The sequence below is a fragment of the Aspergillus welwitschiae genome, assembly GCF_003344945.1.
Source record: "Aspergillus welwitschiae strain CBS 139.54b unplaced genomic scaffold BDQ94scaffold_15, whole genome shotgun sequence".
NCBI lineage: Eukaryota > Fungi > Ascomycota > Eurotiomycetes > Eurotiales > Aspergillaceae > Aspergillus > Aspergillus welwitschiae.
The window spans coordinates 182,066-195,719 of record NW_020798709.1 but is presented as its reverse complement, the minus strand read 5'-3'; the positions used below and the strand labels follow the sequence as shown (position 1 = coordinate 195,719).

Sequence of the window (13,654 nt, the reverse complement as noted above, 5' to 3'; positions counted from 1 at the left end):
CCCTTCTCCCTTTCACAACGCACTTATCTCCATAATCATCTTGAATATGCAGCGCTCACAGTTCATGTTGAGCAGGTTCATCTTCTGCGTATTCGAGATACTTCACGGATATCTCGGCGTATTCCAGCGCCTAATATTAGACCTCCTTTTTTCCATCTCTAGTAGTACCCTTGTTTGCAACTAGCACCATCACAGTTCTTGTTGGAATTCCCAGCATGGCAATCAAAGGTAAATATAAAATGTTCTGGCCAGGAATATTCCCCTGCTTGAGAAAAATTGTTTGTCGGTGCGTAGTGCATAGTTTCTGTACCCTAGAAACACCTATTGTTTTCCTCTGTTTCACGCTTGTAGAAGACATGCTAGTTAGAACCAATACAAGGAGATAGTATAAGGAAAAGAATCACAGCCAAAACTATCACGGTCCTCACACAGTCCTCGTTATTGTTCTAAAGCCTGTCAATGTTGTTTAATTCACCAAATTGCTAGCAAGCTAGAATTCCTTGTATACGTGATGAAGTTCTTTAAGCTGAGGATCTGCTTGCACAGGATTTAAGTAATCACGTGTAACCAGCTGAATCCAAGGTATCTAAGAATCTGTTGAACTGTTCCTCAAAAAGATTGATTCTTACTCTCTTCTCAGAGGCCTTGACTGTAGCATGTTTTTCTAGTATATTGATTGTTGGAATATAGTCTTGATGTAGGTAAAGTCAGCCCCTGCATAGATGAAATAGAAAGTATAGAAATGTTGATAGAGATCCGGCGGATATGATATATCAAAACTTACTGATTCTTTAATAAGGCTAGGATTAACCCTATAGAGAAGTACCAAGGTACCCTGATTATTATATAGTGGATGTACCTTTCCACCTTCATTAAGATAGCATAGAATTTTCTTTGTAAAGGAAGGTATCTATCGTGAAATAACCTCCATGGGCTCTTACATTTCCAATATGAATGAGTTGTTAATTTTCAACCGTCGTATCGTTCAAAATATCTCTTCGGAACGAGAAGAGGAATTCGACTCTGGTTTCGGCGAATCCAGCGCTAAATTGAGTAGCCGTGCTTCATTTTGCAGTCCCTCAGATAGAGGGCTGCTTACCCTTTGAATTCGATCAATAGTACTCCTTTATTGACAAACTTGGTCCTCATGCAATGAAGTATATGGCGAAGCTTTACATCATCATCATAGTCCGTTGACCGTAGAGCAATTCTGAGATTGTGCCGGGGTATCCAGAACGGATTCATTTCCCCTACGGCGGAGGGAAATCCGGCGCTATATTCCAGAGATTTAAGGAAGAAATAGAGTAGAATCAAGAAGTTGTCTGCGGTAAATAGACATGCTTTCCTATTGTAGAGGAGAACGGCGACGACGGTAATAATAGCCGTGATAGTGAAGACAACCCTGGCGGCTGCGGCGGAAAGCAAGGTGGTGGGTAGGCGAAGAAGCTCAAAATGTCAATGTCTACCATGCTCAGGGCACGCTAGTGTTGACCACAGAAATAATCGCCGCCGCGGAAAACGCTTTCGATAGACTGAAAAGCATGTCTGAAGGTAGTCAATCATAGAGCGTTCCTTGTTCATCGTAGCCATAACTCATATTATCCACTAGTGTGGAAAGTCCATGCTAACAGGACTTCAACTGTTTCATGTATTGGGTGTCTTCAACGTATAGCTTTCGTCATATAATACTCGAGTTAGGAGACAACCACCGCAGGCATAGAGCCTGGTTATGTTCGGCTCATCATAGCACCTCAGTATCGGAGTATATTATTTAGGGTCCATGCTCGCTTCCAATCCTGATGATTGTGGCTAAATCTTTCGTGATTTTCCACACTCTAGCATATATGTCTGCCAAGCGCGTCATCATTGACAACAAAAGTCATGTAGGATATCTGGAACCCTAGTGGTCAGGACCTCTAGCCGTATAGTCATGCTTTCGAGGCAAATGCGTCGCAGATAGCAAGTAATGCCAGCAATGTATTTAGATTTTTCTGGCGATCAACGTCATCTTTCTTCCCTAGCACGCGAACCTTGGGAATGCAGAGTGCGATAGATGTGTGTCGATAGCAATCTCCATAAATGACGGAAGAGCATCGCTACCTGGACGCTTACGCAGTGGGGTATTTGTGGACCCGAAGGAGAACATTATCTCCTTTGCGAAGTCTGGCAGTCCACGACTTATTCCGTCCAAGGAATCCCGTTTTCTGGTGTTCTTTGCTGACCAGTGGATGGAGAATATTGGATCTCGCAGATTCGTTATAATGAAAGGGAAAGGTTTATAATACTAGTCGGCAGCAAACAGGTAGAGTTGGGAATGGTCATCGTCCCTCCGCCTTGCCTTTGCCAACACCCAACGGAACAGTATTGCGAGTAGTAAAGAAAGGGATATAGCATGCATAAGCTTCTTCATCATTTTCTGATGGGATCGTTGCAAATTGTGGTGTATTCGCGCGCATGTTTGATTTAACTGGTACCGATATTCTTGAAGTTAGTCACTCATGAAAGTCAGATTCTCGGAGATATCAAGGTAGCTTAGAGAGTAATGTATATAGTAGAAAGGGGAACTATATACTATAAAGGAGAGGTTTGAAGAGGAAGAAGACGGATGGACAGGAGGAGGGATATATATATTCAGAGTAGTGAGTGAAGGGCATGCATCAGTGCATTGCAGCATTCCCGTTCCTGTAGACAATACTTAGTAGTCAATGTCATTGTGAATATATTGCAGTCGACTTATTCAACAATTCGTAAAGGAATCATCGTTAGGACGCGTATTCATTGTCCTAGTAACTACGGCTTCATGCCAGAAATTCACCGTATGTTTAGACAGTCACACCAGTTCGCTTATCAACTATGCCTACCACAGTCAATCTAGAGCAACCTTGTGCCTAACCTACATCTATTGCAAGCATTCGGAAATTCCCGGCATGACTCCAATGCTTATCTGGCTTTGGCGCACAGACAGCCAACTCGTATCCAGACGAGGTGCAAGCCTCGTTAGGCTTGTGTTGGGCAGACCGTATGCTGTATCATAGAAGCTTTGGCCTGACTGACAACAAAGGAGTCATATGCGCGCGGTGCTCGCAGGAATGTTTTCGGGTGAGATGATGCGAACCAATCGGGACGAGTACCCACATGGTGCATCCTTATGAGAGACATCCAAAGTGTATCACCCACATCAGCTCACTGTCAGTGGACAAGAATCGCCAAGAGAATATTAAGTAAATGTTTATTGCTATCGGCTCGGGTTCTGGCTTGTGATGAAGAAAGTCGGGTTGTTGTTACGGCATCCCGAGGCAGGGCTGGGCAGACAGTGGAGCAATATGAAGCTATCCTTAGTTCGGATGTGCAAGCAAAGCATGTGAAACCGGAAGATTTTGACGTGGTGTGCAACACCTGCCATGTGGTGTCCACATGAGAAACCATTCAGCCTGATAGCGGATCACAGTTTCAATTTCGATGGCATGGCGTGTCTGTGCTGGTGATGGTGATTGGGTCGCCAGGGGTTACTGGCTGACTCCTGATCCTTCGGCTGGCATTGCCAGGTGATGGCAGCATCGGTCGGCCTCGCCGGGGATAAGCCAAGCTGACACAAGACACGGTGAGCAGACAAGAAGCATTGTAGCTATCAGTAGGGTTACACGTCATGTCTGCATGATTAGCATGGGGAAACGGACCATGCTAATTGATCATGTTATCCAAGGCTGCAGTTCATAACAAAGACTCATTTCGATCTTATTCCATCGGGGTGCATAACTTGCACAACCGCGGGAAGGTTATGTGGATTGCCACGTTCTGGAGCCCGAATTCCACCGCATTTTCTTTCTCTCGGACCCACCACTGATTCAGCGCCTCCATCTTTAGTTTATTGCCACAAGTTAAGTGGCTGTTGATATCCCGCTGACTCGCCCTGACCAGGGATGCCCTAACAAAGTCCGACCAGATTAGCCATCAATGCCTGCGGCTCTGCAACTCACTACAAACACTTTTTCTTTTGCACACTATATCCTGCAAATTATGCATGCCGTTATCTCCGTCCAGACTATTTTAAATACACCCTATCCACCATGACCTGCCCATTCTTCCTCTTCACGAATTCCACCCTAGTCCCTCTTTCCCCTCGTGCAGAAGAACCCAACTGCAATCCTCACCATGCCCGACATTGAGGATCAAACCGAGAAGCGATCTTCTCCAGTCCAGTCCCCTGCCTCCAGCACCACCACCGTTGCTGCCCTCTACCCGGAAACCGATCTCGACAAGGGCATCATCGGCTGGGACAGTCAAGATGACCCCAGCAACCCGCAAAACTTTTCTCCGAAACGCAAATGGATGCTCCTTGCCCTGATGAGCTCCTTTACCTTCATCTCGCCGCTGGCGTCGAGCATGTTCTCCCCCGCCATCAGCTACGTGGCCGCCGACTTTCGCGTCACCAATGAAACCCTCCTCTCCTTCAGTGTCACCATCTTCCTCCTCGGCTATACCGTATGCTTCCCACTACACCATCAATCCCTCCCCACATCTAAAGCTATCCCCATACTAATGACCCCAGGTCGGCCCCCTCTTCCTCGCCCCCCTTAGCGAAATCTACGGCCGCCGCATCACCTTAAGCGTTGCAAACTGGTTCTTCGTCGTCTGGCAAATCGGCTGCGCCCTCGCCCCAAACCTTTCCAGCCTGATCGTCTTCCGTCTCTTCGCCGGCATGGGTGGCGTGGGCTGTATCACCCTTGGCGCGGGTGTCATCGCCGACCTCTTCCCCACCACCCAGCGCGGCATGGCCACCTCCATCTGGGCTATGGGCCCCTTAATCGGCCCCGTCGTCGGCCCCATTGCGGGTGGCTTCATCGGCGAAACCATCGGCTGGCGATGGGTATTCTGGATCCTGCTCATCACCAGCGGCACCATCGGCGCCAGCATCGAGCTCCTCAACCGCGAAACCTACGCCCCTGTCCTAATCCGCTGGAAAACAGCCAAGCTCGCACGCGAACTCAACCGTCCTGAACTCCGCAGCGCCTACGACATCTCCCAAGGCACTACGCCCCCAACAGTCTCTCAAGCACTAATGCAAGGCCTCCGCCGCCCCATCATCCTCATCTGCAAGAGCCCCATCGTCCTCCTCCTCTCCGTCTACATGGCCTTCGTCTACGGCCTCCTCTACCTCTTCTTCACGACCATCACCACCGTCTTCGAAGGCGTCTACGGCTTCTCCACCGGCCTTGCAGGCCTCTCCTACCTAGGTATTGGAGTAGGCTTCTTCATCGGCATGGCCGCCGTCGCAATGACGAGTGACCGCATGGTCATCAAACTCACCGCCCGCAACAACGGCGTCTTCCAACCCGAGATGCGTCTCCCCACCATGATCATCTTCGCCTGCTTCCTTCCTATCAGCTTCTTTTGGTATGGCTGGTCCGCTAAGTACGAGGCTATGTGGATCGTGCCGATCATTGGTATGGCGCCGTTCGGCATCGGCATGATAGGCATATATATGCCGATTCAGATGTACGTGATCGATTGTTATCCGGCGTATGCGGCGAGTGCGAATGCGGCGCTCACGGCGACGAGATCGTTGGTCGGTTCGGTGTTGCCGCTTGCTGGGCCGAAGCTGTTCAGCAGTTTGGGGCTCGGGTGGGGGAACTCGTTGCTGGGGTTTTTGGCATTGGCGTTTGTGCCCGTGCCAATTTTGTTTAATCGCTATGGGCAGACGATTCGCGAGAGGTGGGTTGTGAGGTTGGATTAGTCTCATACCCTACACCACTCCTTTTTCTCTTTGTCTCTCTTAATGTGTAGTAAATGCTGGCATGGGTGGAGTAAAAGTTATATAGATGATAGATGTACCGTGCATACATACATGCATATCTTAATGTGAAATATGAACAATATGACATACGATACTACTACAGAGTGACTCATAGGGATTATCCAATCTCCATCAACACCTCCCCCACATCCACCCCCCTCACAACATCCGGCCAAACACCCACAAACTCCCTCGTTATCCCCCATCCCTCCTTACACATGATCATCTCGCGGAACCGTTTCTTTATAACCAACTCATTCCGCTCATCCCTTTCTAAGATTGACTCTCCCCACGGCCACCGCACCTTCAGACAACACGCCAGAAACCCAAACAAGTCGTCCCTCTGCCGCGAATACACCTCCCACTCGCGGATCAGCGTCACCCGGATCTCAGGCCAAATAAGCATATCCAGCGACGCGGGGTGCGGAATACGCAGCTGCTCCTCGACGGGGTGCATGAAGGTTGGCAGCTTGGCGAATGTCTCTGGGGTGGGGTTGAAGATCCATTTGCTGTAGTGGTAGCCGAGCCAGCCGAAGGCGAGACGTTCGGGGTCGCGCAAGGGACGACGAAGCGAGCTGGTGTAGATGACGTTGGCGAGGGGGTTGGTGTTGGTGCCGTAGAGGAGGTCCAGGGGGTGTGGGGAGGGAGGGCAGGAGGTGATAGTGGATGGGGGGAGGGTGAGCCAGACGAGGGAGGGGGTGGTGGGGAGATCGGAGTGCAGGGGGAGGAGGGAGTAGAGAGGTGATATGGGTTGTTGGTGTTGGTCCTCTTTGTTGGGTTGTGGGGGTGATGATGATGATGGTTTTGGTGTTGTGGTGTGGGACTGGATAGGCGGTAGTGGAAGTTGTGTCGGTGGTTGTGCTTGCAGTAGATGTGGTGGGGATGACGATGGATCTTCCCACGATGTAATCAATGTCTTTAGACCCTCTTGGCGGTTTCGGAGTAATTGGTTCTCTCGTTGCAGGCCCTCTATTACTTGTAGGAGATGCTGCGTGCCGCTGTCGTCGTGGTAGCGCTCGCAATGCGCCACTTTGTCTTCCAGCTGCGCGGTGTATTGTTGCTTCTTGGTGCGCAGGGTTTGTTGGGCGCGGCGGTCCCGTAGGCGTTTCTTTTCTGCCGAGGAGAGGGACATATGAGTTGATGGTGCTGTAGAAGTAATTTAGTGGGAGTTGGGATAGATTCGGCGAAAAGGTCTAAGGCTGAGATTAAAGTTGTGGAATAAAGCCGGAGATAAAGTCGGGAGGATGTCTGGGGTGGGTTTATGCAGTGCGTCACGGCACAAGTTGTGCATGTCCGGGACAATGTCATTGGTGAAGGTGTGTGGAAACATCGTGGGGTGTGGCAATAATTATATCGGATGCTTGCATCAAGTTTGCAAAGGCCAACTAAATGAAATAAGTGAAATCGCTCTTGCTACTTAATGAATTAGTATCTATTAATTTCTGTTTACTCGCTTACGTCACAATAAGTTCAGTTTAAGTGGAAGAATGGGAAGACCAGCTTCCTACAACCCCTGAAACCAAGGATCCGAGAGTAACCCTTGCACAGTGTCTCTCTCATCTGCTCGCCACCGGAGCATTCGCGATACTAAATCAAGGAAAGCCTGCTTGTCGTCACCTTCAACGCCAGAAAGAATCTTCTCAAATCCTCCGCTCTCTGATATCAATTCCGGATGCTTAAATCTCCCTGCGCCAAAATCAGTAAAGTTTCAACATTGCTAGCCATGAAGATTAACTACTTTCGGCGTCAAAGTATCGAGAACTATATTTCGCTTCGCGAAGCATATCCACAGGTGGAGTTCCAAGTACTGATTTTATGCGAGCCAGATGAGCTTCCTCAGGAAAGGTAGAAGAATTAGAGGGTGGTTCATCAAAAGGGCCGCTTCCGTGGACTAGTTCCACAAGCTAGCTCATTATTAGCGATTTAGATTATCAGGGAAGCGAAGAATAAGTCATACAAAAGCACCTAAATTCAATATATCAGCACTGTAACTCTAACCTGCCCCAAGATTAACCCCTCTGGGGCTCTGAAACTGTCCGGTTGAATGGGATGGTAATGGGCCCGAGACCCATCTATAGCCAGTCCAAAATCAGTAATCATTGGTCTGCCCAAGCCATTTGCCTCCACGCCGAAATGATTTCTCGAAACGCATATTGTTCGATCCTCGAGTTGCTTTTGAGGCAGTGGTTCTTTGTTCTCATCCTGAGAAACTTTATCAAGTATAGAGTGGTCTTGGAGAGCCATGAGAATATTGTCGGATTTTAAGTCTAGCGAGTTATTATCAATCTACAGCTTGCCTTCTATGTAATCATAAACAATACCTGTATGGACAATGTGGCATTGAGAGTGGAGGTAGCCAAGGCCTTCCAGAATCAATTTAGCAACTGGCTTGAAAACATCCAATGGAAGTACATCGCCATGGAATCGCTGTTTGAGCATCCATAGAGGCTCACATAAGGGGTCGAATAGCAGGCAGACATGAAGACCATGAGGGCCTGGCACATCAAAGGAATCGAGCAACGTGCTGACGAAATTTCGGCCTACATGTTGTGGGTTTGCGTGCGTAATCTTTTCTGTGATGCGAACATCTCTCTCGGCATCTTCTTTAGTTGCATAGTTATTCGCCTTTATCTTGACAGCAAGGTAACGTGCTGAACACCAACGCCATCTATTATGTTCTTAGTCTGAGTCTATGACGAAAGATTTAGTTGATACGATACAACGTACGGATTCAGATCACGAGCCAGCCAGACCGTTGAGCTAGTACCCCAACCAAGTTTGGCAGTAATTTGGTACCTGTCGTTGAGAATCTCGTAGAGGCGGACTGGGTAATAGTGGTTTGGCGTATACCGTGGAGTGCACTCTTCTTCAATGAGTTCCGCGGCTGGCAACGTCTGTGTCGGCACACTTGATGGTTTAAACGGACTTGGTCTGAGCATTAGGTTGACCGAAGTCCTCAGAGACCTCCACGATGAGGCCATTGGATGTAAGATCCGTGTCCAGTACTTACATGATTAAGGGAGGCTGGGGACTAAATGGGACTTGCGCAAGCACAGACCCCATGCAGGGGGACCTGGACCCACTATCTTCCGGGCGGAAGCGCTAAATCTGACCAAAAATAGCAGGGCATGTTGAAGTCCACACTAATCACTACACATTTATCAATAAACACACGATCTTTAGGTTACACCAGGCCATGGAGCACATGGAGTGATCTTAGACATCTGAAAACCATGGATGACCCATTATATCCTCCAAATCATACATGTCTTGCCGAGACCTAAGCACTATAAGCAAAGCTGCCCAAGATAGAGAACGATCGAGAAAGCAGACAACGCCGACCAGAGACGACCCATATATGGCCTCTTCTGGATCATTTTTCCGAAGCGAAGTGAGATTCAGTCCTTCCAGCATAATCAGGAGCTGCCTCCGCCCAGCCTTGCGAGTGTTCTTTGAAACATTACAATCGGTGTTTCATTAGTAATTTGCGGTTATTGAACGCGCAATGGATACCCAGTTGAATATAGCCATCACATGGTACATGGGTCAATACTGGAATTTATGCCGTCATTTTAATAAACGAGGAAATGAAAGGGGCTAGGACTTGGTTGGTATGATGACCAACCTGCTGCATGATAGACAACATTGGCAGGGAACCCGTCAACAATCCAGCAGGGAAGGTATCTATTTTGATCATAATAAGCTTCTATGCTAACGCGCTAAAAAATTCCCAACAGCCAACCAGCATCTAGCTCTCACATCTTGTATGGTGGACATGGGATCAACTTGCTTTCCGAGGCATGCACACGTGATAGTTTCTAGGCAACATTCGGACTTCAATCAACTTAAAGGAACAGGAACATGAACCACGGTACGAATCCTTGAACATGGCCTACTCACATCCTTTATCCCCGTCTCCCTATAATACACGGAACCCTTCCACCCGCAGTCACCCCGTAACCATGACGCCGCAACACGAGCTCCCCTCACCAATTTTAATCCCCTCCCACGTCATCAGGAAATAACTACGTAGATAGCTATGCTTACATAGCTATTGAAGCAGACCGATCTGCTTGCACTTTCCAATACAATCACACAGCATCTCTAACACTTGAGCCACACAAAATCAAGAGGATCAGAAGAATGGCAACAATCGCCTTAATCGGCCTCGGCTCCGTAGGCGCCTCAACCGCCCTATCCCTAATCCACCGGCGCATCCAAGGCACCCTCCTCCTCGTGGATATCAAATCCAGTCTCCGGGACGCACAAGTGCGCGATCTGGCTGATGCGGCGCTCCTTTACGGCTCCGTGACCAAGATCGAAGCGGCCACGCACCAGGAAGCAAGTCAAGCAGATGTGGTGATCATTACCGCGGGGGTGAATTATACTCCTGGTATTCTTCTACCTCTTAACATAATGAACTTAATGACTAAGTTTGAAGAGGACGGGCGAAGCAAGAACAGTGGCTAATACCAATGCATAGGAGAAACCACCCTCCAACACCTCTACCACAAATTCAGTATCCTGAAGAGCATACTCAACGAGATGCGGCCGTTCAACCCTAATGCTATTATATTGGTCGTCGCTAACCCAGTTGATACTCTCACCACCCTCGCTCAAGACATCGCAGGCCTGCCGAGAAAGCAAGTTATCGGGGTGGGGACTTGTATCGACTCACTACGGCTACAGGACGAGGTATCCCGCTTCCTGGGTACCACGATGGAAGAAACAGAGGGGTATGTGGTCGGTGTGCGGGACAGTGAGAGCCAGGTTGTCGGGTGGTCCGGGTTAATGACTCCCCAAGGGAGGGATGGGATCGCGATTCAGAAGAGGATAGAGATAGAAAATAAGATTTGGGGCAGGCTGAAGGCCATTGTTGCTGGGAAAGGGGGCGCGCCGTGGGGGATTGGAGCTGTGGCCGGGGGGATTGCGGTGGCGGTGCTGGAGGATAATAAGAAGACTGTCTGGACGGTGAGTTGTTGGAGGGAGGATTATAGGTGTTGCTGTTCGTGGCCGGTTGTGGTGGGGAGGGAGGGGGTGGTCAGGGAGGTGAAGTTGGAGTTGGGACAGAGTGAGAAGGAGACAGTTGAAACGGGAGTTATGAGGTTGAATATTTTGTTGGAGAGGGTTAGGGTAAATGATGCTGGAGGGTCGTAGTAGGGATCTAAGTAGCTTAGCAGTGTGATTATGCATTTATTGACTTTTTCTTCATAATAAGACCAAGTATGAATCCTGGTGTGAGCATAGATAAGTAACGGACTGTGAGCTATCGAATTCACTTGCTGTCACCACAAATCATAAAAATCAGATTTATCAGCTTCTCCCCATTCTGCTTCTGCTCACTCGCCACCACCTGCCTTTTCACATTCACAAAACTATCCGGAATTACCGATACCGAATCAATTCCTACTTCAACCAAGAACCGCGCAAACTCAGGATGATAACTCGGTGCCTATCCGCAGATGCCCACCTTGCAGCCAGCCCTACGTGCCACGCGAGCAACCTGCGCAACCAGCGTCTTGGTCGCCTCTCCCTGCTCATAGAACAGCTCCCCCAACTCATCCGAGTCGTGGTCATTCCCCCATATCAGCTGCGTGAGATCAGTCGACCAGATCAAGAACCCATCAAAGTGCGCCGCGAACTGCTCCGCTAGGACAGCACTTGGCAGAATCTCACACATCACATAATCTGCAGCCCATACTCTCCCTTGCGCAGACCCCTCACGAGCATAAGACTGTCACGTCCTGCCTTGAATGCAGCACGTAGGTGGCATCACGGGCGTCCACGATGGCAGGAACGCCGAGTTTGCGACTATGGCAGCATGGGACGTGCGGCCGCCGTAGTCAGTGATGATCGCCGCAGCGCGCTCCATGATCGGCACCCAATCCGGGTCGGTTGTGGCGGTGACGAGAACGCAGGCGTTGATAAATTTGTCCATTTCGTACGCAGGCTCGATTAGACAGAGCCGAACGGAGAGAGCGGCATCACCTACGGCCAGCCCAGTGGTTAGCGTGCGGCCCTTGTGGTCGATGTTGTACATCTTGAAAGCGGCGGTCGCATCGCGGCGCGAATGCACGGTTTCCGGTCGGGCTTGGACAATGAACAATGCGTTTGTGAGGCTGCCTTTGGCATATTCCACGTCCATGGGACAGCTGCAGGCGGTTTCGATGGTGCAAACCCATCGAGCGAGTTGGAGGAGTTCGGGGTCACCGAGGACCAGTGCGAAGCGTTCGGCTTTGGGAGGTTGGGGCGTTTCGCGTGGACGCCTGGCTGTTGCCGTAGATCACCATAATGGATTTGTCGTCGCGCTATTTGCGGGTAATGGGGACGACGTAGCCGTCCGAGAGAAGCAGCTTGAAGACTTGGTACTCGTCTGGGTCCACGGTGCCCTGAGGATATTCTCTCCTAGCGCTCAGGCGGCGGTGATGAAGACGACCTTGTCAAAGCCTGTCTCGGCTTCGGGAGAAGATCTCCCCGGAGCCGCTGGTATCAGAGCGGATCATGCGCTGCACGCCTACGGAGAGAGAGATACGAAGGTGGTTGAAGCCCTTTGCTTGTCGGTACCTGATAGCCCGGTCGGTGAAGAGTGACGCATAACGGCGTCGACAAGCGTCTAGGAGGGCGTCTTCGCCCACGATGTTGAGGTAAGATTCCTGCTACCTAGCAAAGCTGGCGTTTGGAAGATCTTCTGCTGTAGCGCTGGTTCGGATGGCCACGCTGAGGTTCTCGACGCCTGCTTTGGCAGAGAGCCGGCGATATGTGGCGCGCACGCTGCCTTGGTGCCAAGGGGTCAGGTGGCCTGAAGAAAGAGCTCGTGTATTGCTTGTACAGTCGCCGCGAGATGTGCCTTGCCTAATTCCCGGTCTGCTATGAGCTCAGCCATGTGCTTTCGGATCTTGTTGCTGTCGATGTAGTGCCAGTAGTTAAACTGGCCACAGGAGACAACAGCCTCCTCCAGTCTGAGGGAGTTGCTTGACAACTGTGCCAGCCTGGTAGCAATATGACTGGAGGCAGATGCTCAGTAGATGTTAACGCATAGCTAATGTATCCATGAACATCTCTCTAAGAGCAAAGCCAAGTACAGTCCGTCAACTGCACCGACGAAAGTGATATCATCAACGAGCTCAACACCAGCTCACATGGCACATCTCCACGAATATGCAGTACATCTATAACATATTAGCATACAGATATCGACTATTTCGAAGAAACTAACTCACCATACCAAACATCAACTTATGTCACCGTCCAGGCACAAGTTCTTCCCTACCACATACAACAGACATCTCAAAAGGCGAAACCTACCACTCCCAACTCCCCGGCATCTTCATCTTCGCACACCCCTCGCTCTCATCTCCCTGATCATCCTCCTTCTTACCTCCATCCTCAACTGCTCCATCCCCCCAGCGTTCCCTCCAAATCGCCAACTCCTCCTTCCACAGATCGTTGACGCACGGATCACACGAACTCCCGCAGCACTCGCCCAGTCCAGGCGGCGGAGGGGGATCATTATAGTCACGCTCTGCGGCACGGAGGAGTTGCTTTGCGCGGGTGTTGGGGAGACGGTTGCGACGCTTCTTGAAGGAGGGGACGTCTTGGGGGGTGTAGAGGGGTGAGGGGGGCATTTTCTTCTTCTTACTACTTGGCGCGATAGAATACTATGTATGTGATGTTGGTCTCTGAGACTGTTCTTCTTGGGATGGTATAGAGATTGGGGATTGTGCTTTAGTGGTGTTGTCTACGATGCATGATGGTAGGTATACAGGTATAGCAATGAGACCTGCCGGATGAAAATCGGGTAGGATCGGGATAGGATGTATTCGTGTCGGGTACGGGTGTCGGGATATGCAGATATGCATG

At 49.8% G+C, this 13,654-nt stretch overlaps 6 protein-coding genes across 6 annotated transcripts; 2 read left to right on the top strand and 4 right to left on the bottom strand.

Annotated features, from left to right (window-relative positions):
- Positions 1–4,152: 4,152 nt before the first annotated feature.
- Positions 4,153–5,872, top strand: BDQ94DRAFT_178568 (MFS transporter; the record flags this gene model as incomplete). Its single annotated transcript, XM_026773150.1, has 2 exons — positions 4,153–4,482; positions 4,550–5,872. 2 exons carry the CDS (start codon positions 4,153–4,155, stop codon positions 5,732–5,734), a joined length of 1,515 nt encoding a protein of 504 aa, XP_026626525.1. The 3' UTR covers positions 5,735–5,872.
- Positions 5,873–5,912: 40 nt separating this feature from the next.
- On the bottom strand, positions 5,913–6,926 carry BDQ94DRAFT_170130 (bZIP transcription factor; the record flags this gene model as incomplete). Its single annotated transcript, XM_026771418.1, has 1 exon — positions 5,913–6,926. One exon carries the CDS (start codon positions 6,924–6,926, stop codon positions 5,913–5,915), a length of 1,014 nt encoding a protein of 337 aa, XP_026626524.1.
- Positions 6,927–7,298: 372 nt separating this feature from the next.
- BDQ94DRAFT_159318 (putative protein kinase) lies at positions 7,299–9,001 on the bottom strand (the record flags this gene model as incomplete). Its single annotated transcript, XM_026769059.1, has 6 exons — positions 7,299–7,480; positions 7,533–7,629; positions 7,793–8,061; positions 8,116–8,462; positions 8,522–8,688; positions 8,969–9,001. 6 exons carry the CDS (start codon positions 8,999–9,001, stop codon positions 7,299–7,301), a joined length of 1,095 nt encoding a protein of 364 aa, XP_026626523.1.
- A 936-nt stretch (positions 9,002–9,937) lies between these two features.
- On the top strand, positions 9,938–11,447 carry BDQ94DRAFT_170128 (uncharacterized protein; the record flags this gene model as incomplete). The annotated part of the gene is made up of 3 exons (XM_026771417.1): positions 9,938–10,187; positions 10,278–10,765; positions 11,103–11,447. 3 exons carry the CDS (start codon positions 9,938–9,940, stop codon positions 11,445–11,447), a joined length of 1,083 nt encoding a protein of 360 aa, XP_026626522.1.
- An 84-nt stretch (positions 11,448–11,531) lies between these two features.
- On the bottom strand, positions 11,532–11,939 carry BDQ94DRAFT_170127 (PEP-utilizing enzyme, mobile domain-containing protein; the record flags this gene model as incomplete). The annotated part of the gene is made up of 1 exon (XM_026771416.1): positions 11,532–11,939. One exon carries the CDS (start codon positions 11,937–11,939, stop codon positions 11,532–11,534), a length of 408 nt encoding a protein of 135 aa, XP_026626521.1.
- A 468-nt stretch (positions 11,940–12,407) lies between these two features.
- Positions 12,408–13,419, bottom strand: BDQ94DRAFT_170125 (uncharacterized protein; the record flags this gene model as incomplete). Its single annotated transcript, XM_026771415.1, has 3 exons — positions 12,408–12,569; positions 12,624–12,798; positions 13,100–13,419. 3 exons carry the CDS (start codon positions 13,417–13,419, stop codon positions 12,408–12,410), a joined length of 657 nt encoding a protein of 218 aa, XP_026626520.1.
- Between the last annotated feature and the right edge of the window lie 235 nt (positions 13,420–13,654).